General features: G+C 65.6%; 3 protein-coding genes across 4 annotated transcripts; 2 read left to right on the plus strand and 1 right to left on the minus strand.

The window, feature by feature from the left end:
* Nucleotides 1–540: 540 nt before the first annotated feature.
* On the plus strand, nucleotides 541–6251 carry PPP1R16A (protein phosphatase 1 regulatory subunit 16A). The gene is made up of 10 exons (XM_074889324.1): nucleotides 541–2353; nucleotides 2654–2724; nucleotides 2876–3021; nucleotides 3098–3201; nucleotides 3317–3441; nucleotides 3537–3662; nucleotides 5090–5165; nucleotides 5320–5449; nucleotides 5553–5703; nucleotides 5802–6251. Exons 1-10 carry the CDS (start codon nucleotides 2095–2097, stop codon nucleotides 6129–6131), a joined length of 1518 nt encoding a protein of 505 aa, XP_074745425.1. The 5' UTR covers nucleotides 541–2094; the 3' UTR covers nucleotides 6132–6251.
* Nucleotides 6252–8015: 1764 nt separating this feature from the next.
* On the plus strand, nucleotides 8016–19463 carry GPT (glutamic--pyruvic transaminase). Its single transcript, XM_074889310.1, has 12 exons — nucleotides 8016–8105; nucleotides 10330–10534; nucleotides 12923–13012; nucleotides 13123–13231; nucleotides 13319–13449; nucleotides 14445–14688; nucleotides 16359–16438; nucleotides 16531–16667; nucleotides 17648–17822; nucleotides 18111–18266; nucleotides 18693–18805; nucleotides 19108–19463. Exons 2-12 carry the CDS (start codon nucleotides 10340–10342, stop codon nucleotides 19196–19198), a joined length of 1521 nt encoding a protein of 506 aa, XP_074745411.1. The 5' UTR covers nucleotides 8016–8105; nucleotides 10330–10339; the 3' UTR covers nucleotides 19199–19463.
* Nucleotides 19464–19625: 162 nt separating this feature from the next.
* Nucleotides 19626–24553, minus strand: LOC141954852 (alanine aminotransferase 1-like). Of its 2 annotated transcripts, XM_074894845.1 has the most exons (11): nucleotides 24404–24553; nucleotides 23487–23576; nucleotides 23118–23226; nucleotides 22875–23008; nucleotides 22543–22786; nucleotides 22374–22453; nucleotides 22166–22299; nucleotides 21913–22084; nucleotides 21598–21753; nucleotides 20597–20709; nucleotides 19626–19758 (listed from the first exon to the last, which is right to left on the minus strand). In XM_074894845.1, the coding sequence occupies exons 1-11, from the start codon at nucleotides 24536–24538 to the stop codon at nucleotides 19668–19670; spliced, it is 1458 nt and encodes a 485-aa protein (XP_074750946.1). In that variant the 5' UTR covers nucleotides 24539–24553; the 3' UTR covers nucleotides 19626–19667. The 2 variants fall into 2 exon arrangements, with proteins under 2 accessions (XP_074750946.1, XP_074750955.1); XM_074894854.1 differs by lacking the exon at nucleotides 21598–21753 and having other exon boundaries at nucleotides 20597–20673.
* Nucleotides 24554–24826: the final 273 nt, after the last annotated feature.

Below are 24826 nucleotides of genomic sequence, written 5' to 3' on the forward strand. Positions count from 1 at the left end.
GGGACACCCCCCCGCCTAAGGGCTTGGGGACACGGGGGTCCCCTTAGGGGGACGCTGGGGACACCTCCAGCATTTGGGGACAGCGGGGTCCTCAGGGGGAACCAGGGGACAGGCCCCCCCCCCCCCCCCCAGCCTTGGGAACATCGGGGTCCCCTCGGTTGTCCCCTGGGGACACTCTCCAAAGTCTTGGGGACACGGGGGTTCCCTCAGAGGGACCCTGGGGACAGCGCCCCCCCCCCCATTCCCTGGGGACATCGGGGTCCCCTCATGGGGAGCCTGAGGACAGCCCCCCCCCCCACCCCATCCTTGGGGACATGGGGGTCCCCTCATGTGTCCCCCTTGGGGACACCCCTAAGTGCTTGGGGACATGGGGGCGACCCCCCCCTCCCATCTTTCAGGCCATATCTGGGGGTGCCTGAGCCCCCCGAGTTTGGGGGGGGGGGGGGGGGGCGGGGCTGTGCTGAGGCCACCTGGGGGGGTGTTGGGGGGTGCAGGGGGGGGCCCCCCACTTATCCCCAGGGATTGGGGGGCTCAGGGTGTCCCCCCCACCCCCCAGGCACCCACACGGCTCGTGCTCAGGGCGGGGGGGGGGGGGGTCAGTGGAGAACCGTGGCGGCCCTGACGTAAATCCTAATAAATAAAATATTAAGGCTTGTGGTTTTTTTTTTTCCCTTTTTTTTTTTTTTTTTAAGCAGGTGGAAAGAAATTTGAAAGGGTAATGGCCAGCGCTGGCCGAGATCCGTTAGCGCCGGCTAATTAGCGAGCTGCCAGCCGGCCCCTCTAACGAGCCGCTCTCAGTGTCTCCGGGCGCGTGGGCTCCGTAATTTTTATTTTATTTATTTTTTTTTGGGGTGAAGCTTTGAGATGCCGGTTCTGGTTTTTTTTTTTTTTGTGTTTTTTTTTTTTCCGGGGGGTTTTTGGGGTGGATAAACGGCCCGAGAGGCTCCGGTGATCCCCCTCTCCCCCCACCCACCGACTCCGGAGAGGATTTCCCGCCGCCCGCCGGCGTTCCTGGGGATTTAAACCGGGATTAAGGTGCAGGAATTTATATTTTTTTTTTTTTTTCCCCCTTTTGCTGGACTTTGCCCCGGCAAAGCCTTGACGACTCCCCAAACGTTTGGGGAACGCCGGGATCTGCCCCTTCCCTGCCGGCGCGGCTCGCCCTGCCCGCCGGGCGATGCCGACTTTGGGGCGAGGCGCCGGGCTGTGGTTCTCCCGGTTTAACCGAGCCCAACCGGCACCTCCCGGTGCAGCGATTCCCACCGGGACACACCGGGGATCCCCTCGACCGGCGGAGAATCGGCGACTCCCCCCGGTGAGGCGCCGGGAGGTGTGTGTGGGGGGTGACCCCTCACGGTTACCGGTGGTTTCGGCGCTAGGCCTGCGGGATTTCGCTTCTTTTTTGGATTGTAGGTTAATCCCGGCTTAACGGCAAAACCGGCGGTGGGTTAGGCACGGGGCTGGGCCGAGCCTCTCCCCATCCCTTTGTGATTTCTTCCCGTAGATTCGCCTCGCTGCGCAAAGCTCACCCCGGCGGAACCCGCAGCCCCGGCACGGCGCTACCCCGAGAAGCCGCCGGCGTTCCGGTAACTTAACGATCGGTTCTTCGGTGAGATCGGAGCTGAATGACCGACAAACGCTTCCGGAGGGCGGGAAAGCAAAAGCTCGTCGGGATAATTAGTTGGCAAACGAGCGTTTGGGATCGGACTGAGGGGATTTCTCCGGCCTCGCTCCTCCGTGCCTTCAGATCCGGCGTCGCCGAGCGGCTCCGTCCCAAAGCACCAGTGAACGCGGGGCGCCGGGCGGGGATCGCCCCCCCCCGCTGAGGCTTAACGGGACCCCCCGACCCCGTTTTGGGTGATTTTGGGTGCTTAAAGACGGGGCAGGGAGCACCCGGGGAGGGGGAAATGGTACCGAAACGCCGATTCCTGTCTCCGGAGCCCGCGGTGAAGCTCTGGGAAAGCGCCGGGATACAAGGATAAGCCGCCCCCCTCCCCGTTCCGAGGGGCCGCGGGTGATGCTGGTGAGGGAGCCGGCGGCTCCGTACCCCGTTCCCGGTGGGATTCGCCCCGTTTTCCGGCAAAACTCCTCACCATGGCCGAGCACCCGGAGCTGGTGGCGGAGATGCCGGCGGTGGCGCGGCTGAGCACGCCGGAACGGCTGAAACACGCTCAGAAACGCCGGGCCCAGCAGCTGAAAAAATGGGCGCAGACGGAAAAGGAGACGCAGGGGATGAAGAGCGGAGCCGAGAGGAAGAGGAGGAGGAGGAAGAGCAACAGCCAAGGGAAGAGGGTGACGTTCCCCGCCAGCATCCAGCTGCTGGAGGCGGCCGCCCGGCACGACGCCGAGGAAGGTGGGCGATGCCGCCGGGGACGGCGGAGCTGCTGCTTTCGGGGCTTTGAGAAACCTTTAACCCCCCCAACTCCCAAAATCACCCCGTTTGGGGGTTAAAACCGCGACGTAAATCCTCACTTTACCTCCAAATTCCTCCCAAAACGAGCTGGCCTCCATCAACCCGCCGGCGGCATCCGCGGCGCGATCTTGACGCTCCGGTGAAACTTTAACGCTGGTGGGATGCTCCGAGGTGCGACCCTGGTTAAATCCTTTTTTTTTTTTTTATTTTTTTTTATTTTTTTTTAACTTTTTTTGGCAGTCCGGCAGTTCCTTCAGAGTGGCGTCAGCCCTGACCTCTGCAACGAGGACGGCCTCACCGCGCTGCACCAGGTAACGCCGCGCCGGCGTTTAACCGGTTCCTTTCGGTGACGCCGCGTCGTGGCTCAAACGGTGACCCCGGGGCTTGGAAAAAAAAAAAAAAAGGGGTTTTCCCCCCATTTTGGTGCCTCCCTGTCACCGCCGCCGGGGTTTTTCTCCCCAGTGCTGCATCGACGATTACGGTGACGTGGTGACGGTGCTGCTGGAAGCCGGCGCCGACGTCAACGCCCGCGACAGCGAACTCTGGACGCCGCTTCACGCCGCCGCCACCTGCGGCCACCTCCGCCTGGTCCAGCTCCTCGTCCGACGGTACCGCGGCGGGTAAAAAGAGTCCCCGGGGCGCCACGCGTTGGTCCTGATCCCTTGGTTTTTGTCCCCAAAACAGCGGCGCCGACCTTTTGGCTGTCAACTCAGACGGGAACATGCCCTACGACCTCTGCGAGGACGAGGTGACCCTCGATTGCATCGAAACCGCCATGGCGGAGCAGGGTGAGCGTCGGCGTGCCGGGGAAGCGGTGCCGGTTACCGGGTGAAGGCAGGGACGTGGCAGGACACCGGGGTGTCCCTTTCCGCTGTCACCTCTTGTGTGTCCCCTCCCCGTTAGGTATCACCCAGGAGAAGATCGAAGAGGCTCGTGCCGCCACGGAGCACGACATGGTGCGGGAGATCCGGCAGCTGGTGCAGGCAGGAGCCGATTTGGACGCGCCGCGGGGTCACGGCGCCACGTTGGTAGGACGGGCAGAGATGGGGGGATGCTGTTTTGGGGAGGAAGGGGGTGACGATGCCACCGGAGCTGTCCCCAACCATCTCCCCGTCCCCGGCAGCTGCACATCGCGGCGGCCAACGGTTACGCCGAGGCGGCCGAGCTGCTGCTGGAGCACCGCGCCGGCGTCGCCACCAAGGACGAGGACGGCTGGGAGCCGCTCCACGCCGCCGCGTGCTGGGGACAGGTGGGTGCAGGCAGCAGCCCCTGCCATGTTTTTGTCACCCTTACCAGATTCTTGCCACTCCTGCCGGATTCTTGCCACCATTACCAGATTTTTGCCACCCCTGCCAGATTCTTGCCACGCTTACCAGATTTTCCTACCCCTGCCAGGTTTTTGCCACCCCTGCCAGGTTTTTGCCACCCTTGCCAAATTTTTGCCACCCTTGCCAGATTCTTGCTGCCGCTGCCAGATTCTTATCGCCCCTGCCAGATTCTTATCGCCCCTGCCAGATTCTTGCCACCTTTGCCAGATTCTTGCCACCCTTACCAAATTCTTGCCACCCCTGCCAGAATCTTGCCACGCTTACCAGATTTTCCCACCCCTGCCAAGTTTTTGGTGCCCCTGCCAGATTCTTGCCACCCTTGCCAAATTCTTGCTGCCCCTGCCAAATTTTTGCCACCCTTGCCAAATTTTTTGCCACCCTTACCAGATTCTTATTGCCCCTGCCAGATTCTTGCCACCCTTACCAAACTCTTGGTGCCTCTGCCAGATTTTTGCCACCCGTGCCGGATTCTTGCCATCCCTGCCAGATTCTTACTGCCGCTGCCAGATTCTTGCCATCATTACCAAATTTTTGCCACCCTTAGCAAATTCTTGCTGCCCCTGCCAGGTTCTTGCCACCCTTACCAGATTTTTACCCCCCCTGCCAGATTCTTGCCACCCTTACGAAATTCTTGGTGCCCCTGCCAGAGTTTTGCCATCCCTGCCGGATTCTTGCTGCCGCTGCCAGATTCTTGCCACCATTACCAGCCTTTTGACCCCCGTGCCAGATTCTTGCCATGCTTACCTGATTTTCCCACCCCTGCCAGGTTTTTGGTGCCCCTGCCAGATTCTTGCTGCCCCTGCCAAATTTTTGCCACCCTTACCAGATTCTTACTGCCCCTGCCAGATTCTTGCCACCCTTACCAGATTCTTACCGCCCCTGCCAGATTCTTGCCACCATTACCAGGTTCTTGCCACCCCTGCTGGATTCTTGCTGCTGCTGCCAGATTCTTGCCACCATTACCAGCCTTTTGACCCCCCTGCCAAATTCTTGCCTCCCTTGCCAGATTCTTGCTGCCACTGCCAGATTCTTGCCACCCTTACCAGATTTTCCCACCCCTGCCAGGTTTTTGGTGCCCCTGCCAGATTCTTGCTGCCCCTGCCAAATTTTTGCCACCCTTACCAGATTCTTACCGCCCCTGGCAGATTCTTGACACCCTTACCAAATTCTTGCTGCCCCTGCCAGATTCTTGCACACTTACCAGATTTTCCCACCCCTGCCAGATTCTTGCTGCTGCTGCCACATTCTTGCCACCCTTACCAGATTTTTACCCCCCCTGCCAGACTCTTCCTACCCTCCCCAGCTCCATGCCTCCCCTCACCCCCTGCCCGTCCCTCTCCCCACTCAGGTGCCGCTGGTGGAGCTGCTGGTGGCTCACGGCGCCGACCTCAACAGCAAATCGGTGCTGGACGAGACCCCCTTGGGTGAGTTTTGTCCGTTTTTTGTTTTATTTTATATTTTTGGGTCAATTCTCATTTCTACCAAACGCCGCCGCGGGGTTTAATTTCTTTTTTTTCCGGCTCATTTTTCCACTCCCCCCCCGCCTCCTTTTCTCCTTTCACCGGGGTGACGCCGCAGACGTCTGCAGCGACGAGGAGATTCGGGCCAAACTCCTGGAACTGAAACACAAACACGACGCCGTCATGAAATCCCACGAAAAACACAAATCCCTGCTCCAACGCCGCACCTCCAGCGCCGGCAGCCGCGGGTGAGCACAACCATTTTTTTTTTTTTTTTTTCACCGCCGCGCTGGTTAAAAAGCCTTAATTCCACCCAAAAAAAATCCCCAAAAAACGGGTAATTCCCCACAGGAAGGTGGTGAGGAGGGTGAGCGTCTCGGAACGCACCAACCTGTACCGGAGGGAGCACGAGCGCGAGGCCATCGTCTGGCAACGCGCCGAGCGCCGCGACAGCGAGGACGAGGACCGGCAGACGGACGCCGACCTGCGCCGCCGCTTCACCGTCAGTCCCCGGGGGTTTGGGAGAAGGACCCCCCCCGTCTTCCTTCCTCACGGTGACATTTGTTCTTTTTTGGTTTTATTTCCCCCGCTGTGCGGTAGGATCCCGCCGAATCGCCGCCGCCGGATCTCCCCGAACCGCCGCCGCAACGCAACGGCGCGGCCCTTTATACCAAAAAACACGGCGGCGGTGCCGCCGCGGAGCCGCCGCGGGACAAATCCCACCACACCTTGGCCGACCTCAAACGGCACCGAGCGGCCGCCAAACTCCAACGCCCGCGCCCCGAGGACACCCCCGGGACCGGGAACCCCGCGGCGACGACCCCCCAAATCGCCGGAACCGGCGGCACCGGTGACCCCCCCCTCCTCAAACTGACGGCGCCGGCCGAGGAGACGCCGGCGGCGAAGCAGCGCTGCTGTAAGGTGATGTGAGCGCCCGCAGCACCCGTGGGTGCCGCCCCTCCCTCTCCCCACCTCAGCCTTATGTTTAAGGGGTGACTTTTGCCTCGTTTGGCCTCTTTTCTCCCCAAAATGGGGCTTTTTCTGCCGAAATCGAAGCCTTGTTGAGTTGTTTTTACACGTCCCTTGGCTGGAAGTTGATCTGAACACCCACAGCACCCATGGGTGCCGCCCCTCCCTCCCCCCAGCCTTACACTTGAGGGGTGACTTTTGCCTCGTTTTGCCTCTTTTCTCCCCAAAACGGGGCTTTTTCTGCTGAAATTGAAGCCTCATTGCGTCATTTTTTTACGTCCCACAGCTGTAAGGTGATGTGAGCACCCACAGCACCCATGGGTGCAGCCTTCCCCTCCCCCCCAGATTTTCTTCAAAGGGGTGACTTTGCCTCTTTTTGCCTCTTTTCTCCCCAAAATGGGGCTTTTTCTGCTGAAACTGAAGCCTCGTTGAGTTGTTTTTACACGTCCCTCAGCTGTAAGGTGACGTGAGCGCCCGCAGCACCCATGGGTGCCACCCCTCCCTCTCCCGACCTCAGTCTTTCTTCGAAGGGGTGACTTTTGCCTCGTTTTGCCTCTTTTCTCCCCAAAACGGGGCTTTTTCTGCTGAAACTGAAGCCTCGTTGGGTCGTTTTTTTGCATCCCACAGCTGGAAGGTGATGTGAGCACCCGCAGCACCCATGGGTGCAACCCTTTCCAGCAGCACCCATGGGTGCAGCACCCCCATCCCCCAGCCTTTCTTTTAAGGGGTGACTTTGCCTCTTTTTGCCTCTTTTCTCCCCAAAATGGTGCTTTTTCTGCTGAAATTGAAGCCTCGTTGGGTCGTTTTTTTACGTCCCTCAGCTGTAAGGTGATGTGAGCGCCCGCAGCACCCATGGGTGCTGCCTCTCCCTCTCCCCACCTCAGCCTTATGTTTAAGGGGTGACTTTTGCCTCATTTGGCCTCTTTTCTCCCCAAAATGGGGCTTTTTCTGACAAAACTGACACCTCCTTGGGTCGGTTTTTTACGTCCCTCAGCTGTAAGGTGATGTGAGCACCCGCAGCACCCATGGGTGCAACCCTTTCCAGCAGCACCCATGGGTGCAGCACCCCCCTCCCCCAGCCTTTCTTTAAAGGGCTGACTTTGCCTCTTTTTGCCTCTTTTCTCCCCAAAACGGGCCTTTTTCTGACGAAACTGATGCCTCCTTAGGTTGTTTTTTTACGTCCCTCAGCTGTAAGGTGATGTGAGCACCCGCAGCACCCATGGGTGCAGCCCCTCCCTCTCCCCACCTCAGCCTTACACTCAAGGGGTGACTTTTGCCTCTTTTTGCCTCTTTTCTCCCCAAAACGAGTTTCTGCCGAAACCGACCCCTCCTTGAGCTGTTTTTTTACATCCCTCACCTGGAAGCTGATCTGCACCCCCGCAGCACCCATGGGTGCCGCCCCTCCCTCCCCCCACCCCAGCCTTACACTCCCTATTTTCCCTCTTTTTCCCCTCTTTTCTCCCCAAAACGGCGCTTTTTCCCCCAAAACCGACGCCTCCTCATTTTGTTTTTGTTTTTTTTTTTTTATTTTTTTTTTCCCCGTCCCTCCGCAGTAAAACCAGCCCCGTCCTTGGCCCCCCCCTGCCGCGGCTGTGGGTGCAGGCAGGGTGCAGGCAGGGTGTGGCGCTGCCTGCAAGGGCGTGGTTCTCCCCCCCCCCCCCCCCCCCCCCCCCGCTTGCTTTGTCCCCCCCTTTTTTTTTGGGGGGGGGGGGGGGGGGGCAGGGGGGGGTGTGCCCAGCCCCAGGCTGCCCCCGCCCCCCCGCACTGCCCCCCCCCGGCTCGGGGTGCAGGCAGGGCAGCGCAGGCAGCTGCCTGCACCCAGGGGCTATTTAAGGAGCCGCTCGCAAAGGTCAGGCCGAGGCGGAACGGGGGGGGGCCCCCCCCCCCCCTTTACCCCGCTGCCCCCCCCCCAAGTCACCAGCCCCACGGACGCAGGTGAGCGGCCGCCGTGGGGCGCGGGAGTTTTGGGGGGGCTCAGCCCCACAGCGCTGGGGGGGGGGCTTGGGGGCCCCACGGCCTGTGTGGGGGTGATAAGGGCTCGCCTCGCCCCGCGCCCCCCCCCCCCGGTTTTTTTAGGGGGGGGGCGACCCCACGGCGCCCCAAAAGGGGGGGGGGTGTGGGACCCACGGGGAGGGGGTTTGCTATGGGGCACCCCATGTGTTGGGGTTGGTTTTTGGGGGGCACACAGTGGGGGGGTGGCTGTGGGGGGACACATATTGGGGGTGTCTGTGGGACACCCCATAGCGAGGGGGGGGCTGTGGGCACCCTATATTGGAGGGGGGGGGTCTATGGGGCACCCTGGGGTGTCTATGGGGCACCCCATAGTCAGGGGGGGCTGTGGGGGACCTACATTGGGGGTGTTTGTGGGGCACCCCATAGCGAGGGGGCTCTATGGGGCACCCAAGGGTGTCTATGGGGCACCCCATAGTGAGGGGGGGCTGTGGGGGACCCACATTGGGGGTGTTTGTGGGGCACCCCAGAGCGAGGGGGCTCTATGGGGCACCCAAGGGTGTCTTTGGGGCACCCCATAGTGAGGGGGGGCTGTGGGGCACCCCACATTGGGGGGGGTCTATGGGGCACCCAGGGGTGTCTGTGGGGCACCCCATACCGAGGGGTCTCCCCCCCCCACCCCGGCAGTTGTGGGGTGCCCCCCCCCCCCCCCCCCCCCCGGCGCCTTGGAAACAGCTGCAGCCAATCGGCTCGGGGGGGCGGGGCCGGCTCCGCTGTTCCGCGCTCTGATTGGCTTCGGCGGGAAGGGGGCGGGGCTGGCGCGGGTGGTGTCCGTTGCGGACGGTAGGGGGCGCTGGGGGGTGGGTGTCCTGTGTCCCCCGTGTCCCCACGGTCCCGTGCCCCCTCCGTGTCCCCTGTCCCCATGTCCTGTAGCCCCCATATCTCCATGGCCCCTGTCCCCCGTGTCCCCCATGTCCCATGTCCTGTGTCCCCCGTGTCCCTCATGTCCCCCATGTCCCCTGTCCCGTGTCCCCCATGTCCCCCGTGTCCCCCATGTTGCTCTTGTCCCCTGTCCTGTGTCCCCTGTGTCCCTCATGTCACCCATGTCCCATGTCCTGTGTCCCTCATGTCCCCCACGTCCCGTGTGCTGTGTCCCCCGTGTCCCATGTCCCCAATGTCCCGTCCTGTGTCCCCACATCCCCGTGTCCCCATGTCCCATCTCCTCAGCCCGCAGGGGACACTCTGGCAGGGGCAGGTCCCTGTTGTCCCCGTTGTCCTGTGCCCCCCCATGTCCCCATGTCCCATGGGACACTCCAGGGGGGCCGGTCCCCATGTCCCCCATGTCCCCCATGTCCCCCATGTCCCCCATGTCTCATGTCCCATTTTCCCCATGGCCTCCCCCTTTCCCTCATGTCCCCCCATGTCCCCCTGTGTCCCCCCCATCCCCATGTCCCCACATCCCCATGTCCCTTATGTCCCCATGTCCCATCTCCCCAGCCCATAGGGGACACTCCAGGGGGGCCGGTCCCCAATGTCCCCGTGTCCCCCATGTCCCCATGTCCTATCTCCTCAGCCCATGGGGGACACTCTAGGGGGGCCGGTCCCCAATGTCCCCCTGTCCCCTATGTCCCCATGCCCCATCTCCCCAGGCCATAGGGGACACTCCAGGGGGGCCGGTCCCCACTGTCCCCATGTCCCCCATGTCCCGTGTCTCGTGTCCCATTTTCCCCATGTCCCCCCTTGTCCCCATGTCCCCGTGTCCCCCCCGTCCCCATGTCCCCATGCCCCATCTCCCCAGCCCATGGGGGACACTCCGGGGGGGGGCCGGTCCCCAATGTCCCCGTGTCCCCCATGTCCCCCCCATCCCCATGTCCCTGTGTCCCCCATCCTCATGTCCCCTTGTCCCATCTCCCCAGCCCATGGGGGACACTCCGGGGGGGGGGGGCGGTCCCCGTTGTCCCCGTTGTCCCCGTTGCCCCCGTTGCCCGTTGCCCCGGGGCCGGTGCCCGTTGCCCCCGGTGCCCGTTGTCCCCGTTGTGGCCGTTGTCGCCGTTGCCCGGGGCGGTGCCGGTGCCGGGGGGGGGTGTTGGTGTCTGCAGCCGGTTCCCGGTGGCCCCGGAGAAGGTTGGGGGGGGCCCGGGGGTGTGTTTTTTGGGGGGGGGGGGGGTGGGGGGGCGATGCGGGCGCTGAGGGCGCTGCGGCCCCGCAGGCTCCCGGCCATGGCGGCGGCGGCGGCAGCGGCGGCGGCAACGGCGGGATCGGGCCCCGGGGGGGGCCCCGGGGGGGTCCCCGGGGGGGTCCGGGGGCCGGTCTTGACCCCCGAGACCATGAACCCGGCGGTGCGGCGGGTGGAGTACGCGGTGCGGGGGCCCATCGTCACCCGCGCCCTCCAGCTGGAGCGGGACCTGCAGCAGGTACCCCCCCCCTCCCCCTCAAAAAATATCGGGGTACCCCCCCCCCGGCACCCTTAAAACCAGAGAAACCTCCCCCCCCGGCACCCCCAGACCCGACATACCCCCACCTGGGCACCCCCATATCGGGAGACCTCCCCCCCCACCCCCCCAAAAGCAGGGCACCCCCAAAAGCGGGGTACCCCCCCCTCGGCACCCCCAAACTCAGAGGACCCCCCCCTTCCCCCCCCGGCACCCTCAAACCCGGGTGACCCCCCCCCCGGCACCCCCAGACCCCCCCAGACCCCCACCTGGGCACCCCCACACCCGGGACACTCCGCCCCCCACCCAGTACCCCAAAAACCGGGGCACCCCCAGACCCGGAGACCCTCAGATCTGGGCCCCACCCCCCCAACCCGGGCGCCTCTGGACCCCGGATCCAGCACCCCCCCCCACCCCGAGGCACCCACACACTCGGGGACACCCCCCCCCTTCCAGCACCCCCAAACCGCAGGCACACCCCCCCCCCCCCCCGGCACCCCCAGACCCAGGGACCCCCCACGAACGCCCCCCCCAGGACCCCCAGACCCAGCACTGCCCCCCCCCCCCGGCCACCCCCAGACCCAGGGACCCCCCGAACCTGTCCCCCCCGCCCCCCAGCACCCCCAGGCCCCCCCCCAGCACCCCAAACCCGAGCACCCCTCCCCCAGGCCCCCCCGTTCCCACGTGACACCCCCCCCCCCCCCCCCCCCCCCCCCCCCGTGTCCCTGCACCCACCTGGGTCCCTCCCACGGCCACCGTGGGACCGGCACCGGGTGTGTCCCATGGGGAGGGGGGTTGGGGTGTCCCATGGGGGGGTCCCAGGGGGGTCCCAGCACCCACTTCCCCCTCCCCCCCCCAAGCACCCATGGGTGGGGGCAGGGTGCCAGCCCCGCCTTGGCACTCCCTGTCCCTGGCACCCGGCCCCGGGCGGTGGCACCTGGGGACAGTGGAGGGGGGGGTGACAAGGGGACAAGGAGGGGGTGATGGGGGGTGACAAGGGGGTGATAGAGGGGTGATGGGAGTGACAGGGGGTGACAGGGAGGTGATGGGGGTGACAGGGAGGTGACAGGGAGGTGACAGAGGTGACGGGGTGATGGGAGTGACAGGGGTGACAGGGTTGTGACGGGGGTGAGGGGTGATGGAGGGTGACAGAGGTGACAGGGGGGTGATGGGGACTGACAGGGGTGATGGGGGGTGACAGGGGGGTGACAGGGGGGTGACAGAGGTGACGGGGGGGGCGGGTGGTGCCAGGCGGGGGCAGAGTCCGGCCGCCTGCGGCAGTGGCCAAAGTCCGGGGCTGGGCGGGAGGTGGCCATGGCCACCCCAGGGCAGGGGGGGTTGGGGACATCCCCGCGGCTCTGCCAGGCTGGCACTGTCCCCACGTCCCCACCATCCCCCCCGGGGGTCCCCATATCCCCAGTGTCCCCAGTGTCCCCATGTCCCAGTTGCCCCCAGTGTCCCCGGTGTCGCCACTGGCCCCATGTCCCAGCTGTCCCCAGTGTCCCCATGTCCCTGCCACCCCCCAGGACAGGGGACACTGGGGTCATGCCAGGACCCTGGGGTGACCCCGCTGGCGGTGCCACCCCTGCCACGGTGGTGACATCCCTGGGCAGAGGTGGCCAGATCCTGACTCTTGTCCCTGTCCCCCTCCTTGTCCCTTGTTCCCATCCCCGATCCTTGTCCCTTGTCCCCATCCCTGTCCCTGATCCCTGTTCCCTGTCCCCATCCCTGTCCTTCTTCCTGATCCCTGTCCCCATCCTTGTCCCCTGTCCCTGTCCCCTGTCCTCATCCTTGTCCCCTGTCTCCATTCCTGTCCCTTGTCCCCATCGCTGTCCCCTGTCCTCATCCTTGTCCCCTGTCCCCATTCCCGTCCCTGTTCCTGATCCCTGTCCCTGACCCCATCTTTGTCCCCTCTCCCCATCCCTGTCCCCTGTCCCCATCCCTGTCCCCTGATCCCTGTTCCTAATCCCTGTTCCCTGTCCCCATCCTTGTCCCCTGTCCCTGTTCCCTGTCCCCTGTCCCCCTCCTTGTCCCCTGTCCCCATCCCTGTCCTTCTTCCTGATCCCTGTCCCCATCATTGTCCCCTGTCTTTGTCCCCTGTTCCCATTCCTGTCCCTTGTCCCCATCACTCCTGTTCCGTCCCCATCCCTGTCACCTCTTCCCATCCCTGTCCCTGATCCCTGTTCCCTGTCCCCATCCTTGTCCCCTGTTCCTGATCCCTGTCCCCTGTCCCTTGTCCCTGTTCCCCGTCCCCTGTCCCCATCCTTGTCCCCTGTTCCCTGTCCCCTGTCCTCATCCTTGTCCCCTGTCCCCATCCTTGTCCCCTGATCCCTGTCTCCCCTGTCCCTGTCCCCATCCCTGTCCCCTCAGGGTGTCCCCAAACCCTTCACTGAGGTCATCAAGGCCAACATCGGTGACGCCCAGGCCATGGGACAGAAACCCATCACCTTCCTCCGCCAGGTACCGGGGCTGGGGGAGGTGACACCGCACAGTGTCGGGGACGGGGGCACAGGGGGACACCCAGCTATCCGGGAGGGGACCCAGGTGTCCAAGTGCCACCCCCCCCCCAGGTGACAGCCCTGTGCCTGTACCCGGAGCTCCTGGCCAACCCCTCCATCCCTGAGGACGCCAAGGATCGGGCCCGCCGGTTGCTGGCGGCCTGCGGTGGCCACAGCGCCGGTGAGCGCCCGCGGTGACGCTTTGGGGGGACACTTGGGGGACACACTTGGGGACACTGAGGTCACCCCTAATGTCCCCCTTTGCCAGGCGCCTACACCGCCAGCCCCGGCATCGAGCTGGTGCGACAGGACGTGGCCCGGTTCCTCCAGCGCCGCGACGGTGTCACCGCCGAGCCCGGGGACATCTTCCTCTCCACTGGGGCCAGCGACGCCATCGTGGTACTGGGGGGGGTGGTGACACAGGGGACACACACACGCGGGGCCACCCTCGATGTCACCCCGATCCCCGGGCTGGGTGCCACCCGCTGCCCGTTCCCACGGCGGGTGCCCACAAAGGGACCGTTGTGCCGGGGTTGGCACCGGCCCCGGGACGGGCGGTGCCAAGATGAGGGGGGGAGGGGGTGGCACTTGGGGACGATGTGTCCCTGCTGTCCCCAACGCTTCCTCGGTGTCCCCAATGCCTCGGGGGGGGGGAGGAGGGGGGGGCCTGCCAGCTCGCTGGCCCCGGTGTGGCTGTGAGCAGGTGTCCCCATGGTGTCCCCTGTCCCCTCGGCGTCCCTGTCCCCTCATGGTCCCTGTTCCCACACTGTCCCTGTCCCCTCAGTGTCCCTGTCCCCTCGCTGTCCCCACACCCACACCATCCTGTCCCCTCACCATCCCTGTCCCCTCACTGTCCCCATGCCCACACTGTCCCTGTCCCCACGATGTCCCTAGGCCACCCCAGTGCCCCCATCATCCCTGCCCCCTCACTGTCCCCACACTGTCCCTGTCCCCTCACTGTCCCCATGGCCACGTCCTTTAGCCCCTCTGTCCCTGTCCCCACACCATCCCTGTCCCCTCACTATTCTGTCCCCACACTGTCCCCATGGCCATGACCTCTCCAGCCCCTCCCTGTCCCTGTCCCCACACCATCCCTGTCCCCTCACTGTCCCCACACCCTCACCATCCTGTCCCTGTCCCCTCCCTGTCCCTGTCCCCTCACTGTCCCCATGGCCGTGACCTCTCCAGCCCCTCCCTGTCCCCTCACTGTCCCCATGCCCACACAATCCTGTCCCTGTTCCCACACCACCCCTGTCCCCTCCCTGTCCCTGTCCCCTCACTGTCCCCATGGCCATGACCTCTCCAGCCCCACACCATCCCTGTCCCCTCCCTGTCCCCACCACCCTGTCCCTGTCCCCACACCTCCCCTTTTCTCCCCCCTCCCTTTCCCCCAGAGCATCCTGAAGCTGCTGGTGTCCGGCGCGGGGGGGTCGCGCACGGGGGTGCTGATCCCCATCCCGCAGTACCCCCTCTACTCGGCCGCCATCGCCGAGCTCAGCGCCGTCCAGCTCAACTACTACCTGGAGGAGGAACGGTGCTGGGCGCTGGACGGGGCCGAGCTGCGGCGGGCGCTGGCCGAGGGGCGTCGGCACTGCTGCCCCCGCGTCCTCTGCGTCATCAACCCCGGCAACCCCACCGGTACGGCCGCTGGCACCCCAAAACTGGGGATGGCACCCCAAGGCTGGGGATGGCACCTCAGGGCTGGGATGGGACCCCTGGGTTGGGCTGGGAGCCCAGAGCTGGGACACCAAGGCTGGGATGGGACCCCACGACTGGGACACCAAGGCGGGGATGGCACCCCAAGTCTGGGCTGGGACACCAAGACTGGCACCCTAAGACTGGGATTGCACCCCAGGAGTGGGATGGGATGCCCTGGGTTGGGCTGGGACCCCAGGGATGGATTGGGACCCCAGAACTGGGACCCCAAGGTTGGGATGGGACCCCAAGACTGGGATGGGACCCCACAGCTGGGATGGGACCCCACAGCTGGGATGCCATGGCAGGGATGGCACCTCAAGACTGGGGATGGCACCCCAAGGCTGGGCTGGGACCCCTGAGTTGGGCTGGAACCCCAGGGCTGGATTGAGACCCCAGAACTGGGACTCCAGGACTAGGGATGGTACCCCAAGGCTGGGCTGGGACCCCAAGACTGGGGATGGCACCCCAAGGCTGGGCTGGGACACCAAGACTAGAACCCCAAGCCTGGGATTGCACCCCAAGACTGGGATGGGATGCCCTGGGTTGGGCTGGGACCTCAGGGCTGGATTGGGACCCCAGAACTGGGACCCCAAGACTGGGATGGGACCCCACAGCTGGGATGCCAAGACTGGGATGGCACCCCAAGGCTGCGCTGGGACCCAAGACTTGGATGGGACCCCCCACAGCTGGGACCCCAAGGCAGGGATGGCACCCTAAGACTGGGGATGGCACCCCAAGGCTGGGCTGGGACCCCTAGGTTGGGCTGGGACCCCAGGGCTGGATTGAGACCCCAGAACTGGAACCCCAGGACTGGGATGGTGCCCCTGTGATGGCACCCCAAGGTGGGGATGGCACCCCAACGCAGGACTGGGACCCCTGGGTTGGGCTGGGACCACTGGACTGGACTTGGATCCCAAGACTGGGATGGGACCCTGGGGCCGGTCTGGGACCTCAGGACTGGGACCCCAAGACTAGTCTGGTACCCCAAGACTGGACTGGGTCCCTAGAGCTGGCCTGGGAGCCCTGGGCTTGACTGGGACCCCTGGGCTAGGGCTGAGACCCTGGGCCTGGACTGGGACCCCAAGACTAGACTGGGACCTCAGGACTGGGCTAGGACCCTGAGCTGGGACTGGGACCTCTAGGCTGGACTGGGATCCTAAGACTGGTTTAGGATGCCAGGGCTGTGGCTGGGACCCACAGACTGGGGCTGGGCCCTCAAGACTGGACTGGGACCCCTGGACTGGGCTGGGACCCCTAGACTGGACTGGGGCCCCTGGACTGGGCTGAGACCCCTAGACGGGGATGTCAAGTTTGGAGCTGGGACCCCGAGTTTGAGCCTGGGACCCCAAGCCTGGGCTGAGACCCCAGGGCTGAGACCCTCTGTCTGGACTGGGACCCCAAGGTTGGACTGGGACTCCCCAATACCCTACTGGTACCAGGGCTGCGACTCCCAATACCCTACCAGGCCCAGTGCTGGGGCTCTACTGGTATTGGGATTGGGACCATGACCCCCAAAACCCAACCAGTGCTGGGGCTGGGCCCCCCCAAACCCCAGCTGGTGCCGGGGCTGGGACCCCCCTCCAGTGCCAGCACCCTGATGTCCCCCCCAGGACAGGTTCAGAGCCGGCAGTGCATTGAGGACGTCATCAAGTTCGCCTACGAGGAGAAGCTCTTCCTCATGGCCGATGAGGTCAGCGGGACCCGCGGGGTGTCCCCCACCCTCACCCCCATCCCTGGGGGACCCCAATATCCGGGTGACACCCCCTCACCACCCCCCCCCAGGTGTACCAGGACAATATCTACGCCGAGGGCTCGGCTTTCCACTCCTTCAAGAAGGTGCTGTTTGAGATGGGGCCGCCCTACTCGGAGGTGGTGGAGTTGGCCTCCTTCCACTCCATCTCCAAGGGCTTCATGGGCGAGTGAGTGCCACCACCCTGCCTGCCATGGCCACCACGGCCACTGTCACCCCAGGGGTGGGTGGCCACCATCCCACAGGTCCTAGAGGTGTCCCAGACCTGGAGTGGGGATGGAGATAGTGCAGCCTTGTGTGTCCCGAGGGGAGGGGTGGGAATGCCACCACCTCATGGATGCCACGGGGTGGGGATGGAGATGCCACCACCCCGTGGATCCTCTCAGGTGGAGATGGGGATGCCATGGCCCCACGGGTCCCACAGTTACGGATGCCAGCACACCATGGGTCCCCTGGGGTGGAGATGGGGACACCATGGCCTTGTGGGTCCCAGGGTTGGGGATGCCACCACCCCATAGAGGCCATGGGTTGGGGATGGAGATGCCACCACGTCATGGACGCCATGGGGTGGAGATGATGATGCCATGACCTTGTGAGTCCCAGGGTTGAGGGTGATGATCCCACCATCTCATGGAAGCCATGGGGTGGAGATGGAGATGCCACCACCCCATGGATCCTCTGGGGTGGAGATGGTGATGTGATGACCTTGTGGGTCCCAGGTTTGGGGATGCCACCACCTCCTGGATGCCATGGGATGGAGATGCCACCACCACATGGATCTCCTGGGGTGGGGCTGGTGATGCCACGACCCTGTGGGGACAACATGGCAGCGCTTTGAGGGGCTCAGAGGAGTCTGGTGGCTCCTTGTCTGGGGGTCCCCACCACAGACCCCCCCCTCCCCCCTCCATGGGTCCCATCTGTAGGTCCCCATCACGCCCCCCCCCAATGTGTCCCACCCATGGGTCCCCATCCAGGGCTTCTCCTCTGTAGGTCCCCATCCACCACACCCTATCCCCGGGTCCCAGCCCATAGGTGACCACCTTTGGGGGGGTGGTGTGTGTCTCCATCCGTGGGGTCCCACCCCTGTGTCCCTCCGTCCCCCCCTGCCGTGGGTCGCGGTGGGGGGTGTCACGGGCCGTCTCGTGCCAGGTGCGGGTTCCGTGGTGGGTACGTGGAGGTGGTGAACATGGACCCCGCGGTGAAGCAGCAGTTGGCCAAGCTGGTGTCGGTGCGGCTCTGCCCACCCGTGCCTGGGCAGATCGTCCTGGACACCGTCGTCAGCCCCCCCCAGCCCGGGGAACCGTCATATGACCTGTTCATGGCTGTACGGGGGGATGGGATGGGATATTATGGGATGGGATGGGATGGGATGGGATGGGATGGGATGGGGATGGGATGAGGATGGGATGGGATGAGGATGGGATGGGATGAGGATGGGATGGGGATGGGGATGGGATGGAATGGGATGGGACGGGATGGGATGGGGATGGGGATGGGGATGGGATGGGGATGGGATTGGGATGAGGATGGGATGGGATGAGGATGGGATGGGGATGGGGATGGGATGGGGATGGGATGGAGAGGAGATATCCCCAGCCTGGTGTCCCGGCAGGAGAAGCAGGCGGTGCTCAGCTCCCTGGCACACAAGGCCCGGCTCACCCAGGAGATCTTCAACCGGACCCCCGGCATCCACTGCAACCCCGTGCAGGGCGCCATGTACTCCTTCCCCCGCATCGAGCTGCCGCCCCGCGCCCTGGCCGCTGCCAAGGTGCCGTGGGGCTGGGCAGGATGAGTCCCAGGGGTTGTGGGGCTGGGGCAGGATCAGTCCTGAGCCATGTGGGGCTGGGCAGGATGAATCCTGGGTGCTGTGGGACTGGACAGGATCCATCCTGGGTGCCGTGGGGCTGGGCATGATCTGTTCTGGGTGCTGTGGGGCTGGGCAGGATGAGTCCCAGGGGCTGTGGGTCTGGGCAGGATCTGTCCTGGGGGCTGTGGGGCTGGGCAGGGTCAGTCCCAGGGCCATGGGGCTGGGCAGGATGAGTCCCAAGGGTTGTGGGGCTGGGCAGGATGAATCTCAGGCAGTGATCGAGGCCCTTGGCGAGGCGTGGGGCTGAGCCCTGCCCCACCTGTGAGTCCGTGGCTGCAGTGCCCATCCCGGGCAGCCCGTGGTGCTGAGCCCTGCCCCATCCCACAGGCGCAGGATCAGGCCCCCGACATGTTCTTCTGCATGAAGCTGCTGGAGGAAACGGGCATCTGCGTGGTGCCGGGCAGCGGCTTCGGGCAGCGGGAAGGCACCTTCCACTTTCGGTGGGTGCTGGGGGGGTGGGGAGGGAGGGGGAAGGGCTAGAAGTTGGGGAGGGGGGTCACATGGGCCTGGACCCCCCCCCCCCCAAGACCCCAATCCCCAGTTGGGTGGGTGCGGGAGGGTGCAAGGGGGTGCAGGGAGAAGGGGGTCTCGGGTGCCCAATGGGTTGGGTGTAGGGTGGTGAGGGGCTTGTTGGGGGGCACAGATAGGGGGTGTGGGGTTCGGGGGGGGGGAAGGGCGCTGTGGGGGGGGGGTGTGTGTGTCCCCACCCCAGCCTCGCTGCCACCCCACCCCTGTACCCCAGGATGACCATCCTGCCGCCCACCGAGAAGCTGCAGGTCCTGCTGGAGAAACTCAGCAGCTTCTACACCAAGTTCGTCAAGGAGTACTCCTAACGCCGGCGTCCCCCCCCCTCCAGAACCCCCCCAGTACCCCCCCAGCACCCCCCAACCCAGCACCCACCACCCCACACTCCCCCCCGGGCCCCGGGTGCCGCGGGCCGGGACCCTGCCCTGGGTGGTCTTGGTGGTCTCCAAGTGCCTCCAACCTCTTTGTGCCTTATCGGGGTGGGGGGGTGTCAAGGGCACCCCGTGTCCTGGGGCTTCCCCCCCCCCCACTTTGTACCCCCAAAACCCACTAATAAAAGGGTCGTGACCAGTCTGGGGGGGAGGGAGTTGTGTGTCACAGCCGAGCACCCATGGGTGCCTCTTCCGCCCCACCAGCACCCAGCGGGGTTGGGCTGAGACCCCCCCGCGTTTGTGACATGGAGCTCCCCTGGTTGTGGGGGGGGTTGTGGGGGGCAAGCGGAGGCGCGGTGTGATCGGGGGGTCTTTAATGGAGTTGGGGGGGTCACCCCCCCCTCTGTCAGGAGAATTCCCGCAGGAAGGCGGCGTGGAAGCGGGTGAGGGTGAGCAGCCCCCGCTCCAGCACCTCGGCCGGGGGCAGCAGCGACAGCCTGGGGGGGCGGGGGGGGACGTGGGAGGTCCCACACAACCCCCCCCCCAATCCTCTTGTGTCCCCCCAAACCTCCTGGTGTCCAGACCCAGGGGTCCCCAACCAGCCCCTCTGTCCGTGACATCCCCGTTGGCCAACCTCAACCAGCACCCCCCAACCTGTCCTGCCCCCCCCCGCCCCAGCCAGCGCCTGACCCCAAACCTCTGCTGCCACCAGCCCCCCAAAATCCACCTCCCAGCCCCCCCAGCCCCCCCAAACCCCAACCCCCACCTCCCAGCCCCACCCTGTCCCCCAAAACCCACCTCCCAGCCCCCAAACCCAACCCCAACCTTCCAGCCCCCCAAAATCCCCCAAACCCCCAATCTCCTACCCCCCCAGCCCCCAAAACCCGACCCCACCCTCCCAGCCCCCCCAGAGCCCCCAAAACCCACTCCCCAACCCACCTCCCAGCCCTCCAACACCCCAACTTCACCTCCAAGCCCCTCCAAATCCCATCCCCAACCTTCCAGCCCCCCCAACTCCCCCACCCCACCTTCCAGCCCCCCACACCCAGTCCCCAACACCCCCCCCAAACTCCAGACCCCCAAAAACTCACACCCCACCCCCAACTCAGTCTCCCCACGCCCCAACACCCAGCTCCCCCCCACCCCCCCAGCCCAACCCAGCCCCCAAAACCAACTCTGCACCCCCAGACCCCCCCAGATGCCCCCAGTTTCCCCCCACCCCAACTGCCCCAACCCCCCCATCTTCCCCCACCCCTCCCAGTCCCCAAACACCAACCCCAAGTGCCCCCCCACCGCCCCAACTCCCCCAGCCCCCCTCAGCACCCCACCCCGTACCCCACATGGTGGGTGCCCCCCTCCTGCCCAAACTCGCTCCCCGGGGCCACCACGAGCCCCGTGGCCTCCAGCAGCTTCTGGCAGAAGAAGACGTCGGGCTCCAGACCCTGCGCCTGGGGGGGACGGGGGTCACCCTGTGCCGGGGGGGCCTGGCCCTGGGAGCCCCCCGTGTCCCCAGGGTGTCCCTGACCCCAGGGTCCCCGATATCCCGCAGGCTTCAATGTCCTTGGAGAGCCCCGTGCGCCCACAATGTCCCGTGTCCCCAGGGTGCCCCGTGCTCTGGCTTGTCCCATGTCCCCAGGACACCCCAAGTCCCCAGGGTAATCCATCTCCTATGGTGCCCCGTGTCCCCAAGATGCCCCATGTCCCCAAGGATCCCCATGTCCCCAGGGTGTCCATGTCCCCCAGGACACCCCATATCCCCAGGATGTCCCCTGTCCCTGGGGTGGCTCCTGTCCCCAGGATGTCCCAATGTCCCATGTCCCCAGGGTGCCCCATGCTCTGGCTTGTCCCGTGTCCCCAGGACACCCCAGGTCCTGAGAGTGCCCCAAGTCCCCAGGATGTCCCAATGTCCCCAAGGTTCCCCACCTCCCCAGGACACCCCATGGCCCCAGGGTGCCCTGTGTCCCCAAGATGCCCTGTGTCACCAGGACACTCCACATCCCTGGGATGTCCCATGTCCCCAGGACACCCCAAGTCCCCAGGGTGAACCATCTCCTGTGGTGCCCCATGTCCTCAGGGCGTCCCATGTCCCCAAAATGCCCCATGTCCCCAAGGTTCCCCATGTCCCCAGGGTGCCCCAGGGTGCCCTGTGTATCCCAGGACACCCCACATCCCTGGGATGCCCCGTGTCCCCAGGGTGCCCCATATCCCCAATATGCCCCATGTCCCCAACTGCCCCCTACTCCCATCGTGTCTCCTGTCCCCACATACCCCACCCCCGGGCACCCCCTGCCCCCCGGGGTCCCCCAGGGCCCCCCCAGGGCACCCTGGGTGCTCACCCGGGCCTGGCACAGGGCGCGGGGCGGGAGCTGGATGCGGGGGAAGGCGCGGGCGCCACCGTGGAGGGGCTGGAGGTGGATGCTGGGGGCTCGGCCCAGCACCTCCTGCACCCGCTGAGCGTTGTGGGCCAGATCCTGGCGTAGGGCCTGGCGGTGCTGGGGGGAGGGACTGAGCCAGGGGTGCAGGGGATGGGGATGGGGATAGGCCACACAGCCCCCCCTCAGCCGGATCATGGTCTGTCACACCCTGCCACCAGCAGGACCCGTGCCCCAGCAACAGCTGGCCAGGGGGATGCTCCCCCCGCCCTGACCCACCTCCTCAAATTCGGGGTACGAGGGCTCGGTGGGCAGCGGGGGGTCCATGGCCGTCTGCAGCATCACCTGCCCCAGGATGGGGGGGTACACCGACAGCCCCCACGTGTAGAAGCATCTCAGGACACTTGGGTCGATGTTCACCAGCTCGAAGAAACCTGCTCGGTACCCGCCCCTGGGCGAGCAGCAGGGTGGAGGGGGCTGGAAAAAGGGGTTTTGGGGGGATTCTAGCGGGGTTTGGGGGGTCAATACTCACCCCCCGACCCCCTTGGAGAGGGAGTAGAAGGAGATGAGCTGGACGGTGGAGGCGAGCGGGGCCCCCATCTCCCACAGCACCCGCTTGAAGGAGAGGAAGGGGCGGCCGGGGAGGAAGGCTCGTTCCTGCTGCACCTGTGGCACCCAGGGCTCAGGGGGAGCCGGGGTGGGGGGCACGACCCCCCCCTCAGCCCCCCACCAGCACCCACCTCGTCCGCCAGCAGCAGGAGGTTTTCCTCGGCCGCCAGCCGGATGATTTCCTCCATGTTCTGCCGGCTCAGCACGTGGCCTGTTTGGGAGGGTGGGGGAACCCACTTGTGTCCCCCCAAATGTGGGGAAACTGAGTCACGGAGCCGCCATCCCCCCCCCACAACTCACCCGTGGGGTCGCCGGGGTTGACCACGCAGAGCACCTTGGGGTGACACCTCGCCCGCGCCCGCCGCAGCGCCCGCCGCAGCGCCTCGGTGGCCACGGCCCAGCCCCGCTCCTCGGCCAGCGGGTACGGCACGGCCACGGCCCCCGCCAGCCCCACGGCCGCCCCACGGCGAGGGGGGCCCGGCACCGGCACCAGCACCCCCGTGGGCTGCGCCGCCGCCTCGTCCACCACCAGCGACACCACGTCCTGTCGGGAAGAGCCACCGTGACTCAGGAGGTCCTTGGTGGCCCCACAGCCGTGGCGGTGCCACCCGCGCTCCCCGTGCCACGCTCACCACCACGGCCGCCGCGGTGCCACTGCAGGGGACGATGCAACGGGGGTCGCTGGGGATGCCCCCATCCCTTTGCTCCAGGTAACGGGCCACCTTGGTGGCCACCGTGCTGGTGACGTACTCCAGGTTGTAGGCCCCTGGGGACGGATCTGGTGTCACCACACCTGCCAAACCCCCACCTGTGCCCCCCGCCTTATCCGTGGGGCTGCCCCCCACCCCGCCACGGCGTGCCCATCCTCACCGTACCTGGGCTGCCGCCCTGCAGGTGCTGCAGGATCTGGCCCGCGCGGCGCTTGGCATCTGCAGGCACGCACTCGTCATCCAGCAACTGGGGGTACGCGCAGATGGCAGCCACCTGCGGGAATTTGGACCCCCCCCTTTCCAGTCACATCCCCCCCCCCGACACCCCCGGGAGCTCCCAGGGTCATGATCCGCCCCCCCCATCCCATCCCCAGGGTGCTGGGGAGGTGCTGAGCATCCTGGATCCAGCTGTGCCCCACATCTGGTTTGGTGGGGGATTGATGCTCAACGCCCTCATGGTTTTGGGGTGTGGGGACGGGGGTGTCAGGCTGTGGGGCACCCCCAAACACAGGCAGCCATGGGGGCCCTCGTTACCTGCTGGAGGAAGGCGAGAGGCTGGTGGCCGGTGGCAACTGCGTCCCCTGAATGGCAGTGTGTGACCTCAGTGAAGGGCTTGTCCTCGCCCTTGGGGACAGGAGCTGGATCAGCGGGGACACTGTCCCCCCATGTCCCCCTCGCCCAACCCCAGGGGACGTGGCCATGGGGAATTGGCGGGGGGGGGAAGGCACCTTGGAGCATCCCAGGGCACCCCAATGGAGGGGGGACCCCAGGGGAGGACCCGGCCTTTGTGGGGCTGTGGGGAGCTGTAAGGACATGGGGTCTGGGTGGCTGTGGGGATCCGTGGGGCTCTAGGTGGTCACAGGTGGTCATGGGGACCTGTGGGGCTCTGGGTGGCCATAGGTGGCCATGGGGACCTGTGGGGCCATAAGTGGCCATGCAGAGCTGTGGGGCTCTGGGCTCTCGGGTAGCCACAACGACTGGTGGGTGGCCATAGGGTCCCCGTGGGGCTCTAGGGCCACAGGTGGCCATGGGGACCCATGAGGTTCTGGGTCTGGGTGGCCATGGGGACCCATGGGGCTCTGGGTGGCCATAGGACCCCATGGAGCTTTGGGGCTCTGGGTGGCCATGGGGACCCATGAGGCTTTGGGGGCATGGGTGGCCATAGGGACCTGTGGGGCTTTGGGGCCATGGGTGGCTGTGGGGACCTGTGGGGCTCTGGGTGGCCACAGGTGGCCATGGGGACCCGTGGGGCTTTTGGGCCATGAGTGGCTGTGGGTCTCGTGGGACTCTGGGACCACGAGTGGCCATGGGGACCTGTGAGTGGCCATAGGGTCCCTGTGGGACTCCAGGGACAATGGTGGCTGTGGGTCCTGGGGGGTTTGGGGGGGGGGGGGGTCCTGTGGGGTTCTGGGTGGCTGTGGGGACCTGTAGGGCTCTAGAGTGAGTCTCACCTGGGCCAGATCCTCCTCGATGGCAGTAGCCCGCTCGAGCAGGAGCTGCAGCGGAGACGGTGGCATGTGCCAGCTGCTGGGGTTCGCCAGAGTTGGGGGGCAGCTGGTACCCCCCAAGGTGCCACTCGCCGCCATGGCCGAGGCAGGAGCTGGACCTGTGGCCAGGGGGGCAGGGAGGTGGCCCAGGTTAATGGTTAAGGGCCCAGTGGTGTGTGGCGTGTTGGGGCGCCCGGTGCGGGCAGGGTCCTGCCCGTCCGTCCGTCCCTCTGGACCCAGCTCCTGCCACGTGACGTGCGGGACACGGGGCACTGAGCTGTGCTGGGGACACGGGAGGGGGCCCTGGGAGTGATGACCACCCCCCATTTCCCACCCAGTGCCCCCCATTAGCCTGTTTCCAGCCCCATTACCCCACCCATGCCTGCC

This window comes from Strix uralensis, chromosome 1, assembly GCF_047716275.1.
Source record: "Strix uralensis isolate ZFMK-TIS-50842 chromosome 1, bStrUra1, whole genome shotgun sequence".
Lineage (NCBI taxonomy): Eukaryota > Metazoa > Chordata > Aves > Strigiformes > Strigidae > Strix > Strix uralensis.

Coding starts and splice junctions, on each gene's coding strand:
- LOC141954852 (XM_074894845.1), bottom strand. CDS start 24,538: ATGGCGGCGAGTGGCACCTTGGGGGGTACCAGCTGCCCCCCAACTCTG. Junction 23,227..23,486: donor CTCTCGCCTTCCTCCAGCAG/GTAACGAGGGCC, acceptor AAATTCCCGCAG/GTGGCTGCCATCTGCGCGTA. Junction 22,454..22,542: donor CAACCCCGGCGACCCCACGG/GTGAGTTGTGGG, acceptor CCTCCCAAACAG/GCCACGTGCTGAGCCGGCAG.
- GPT (XM_074889310.1), top strand. CDS start 10,340: ATGGCGGCGGCGGCGGCAGCGGCGGCGGCAACGGCGGGATCGGGCCCC. Junction 13,013..13,122: donor CCATCACCTTCCTCCGCCAG/GTACCGGGGCTG, acceptor CCCCCCCCCCAG/GTGACAGCCCTGTGCCTGTA. Junction 14,689..16,358: donor CAACCCCGGCAACCCCACCG/GTACGGCCGCTG, acceptor TGTCCCCCCCAG/GACAGGTTCAGAGCCGGCAG.
- PPP1R16A (XM_074889324.1), top strand. CDS start 2,095: ATGGCCGAGCACCCGGAGCTGGTGGCGGAGATGCCGGCGGTGGCGCGG. Junction 2,354..2,653: donor CCGGCACGACGCCGAGGAAG/GTGGGCGATGCC, acceptor TTTTTTTGGCAG/TCCGGCAGTTCCTTCAGAGT. Junction 3,202..3,316: donor AACCGCCATGGCGGAGCAGG/GTGAGCGTCGGC, acceptor CCTCCCCGTTAG/GTATCACCCAGGAGAAGATC.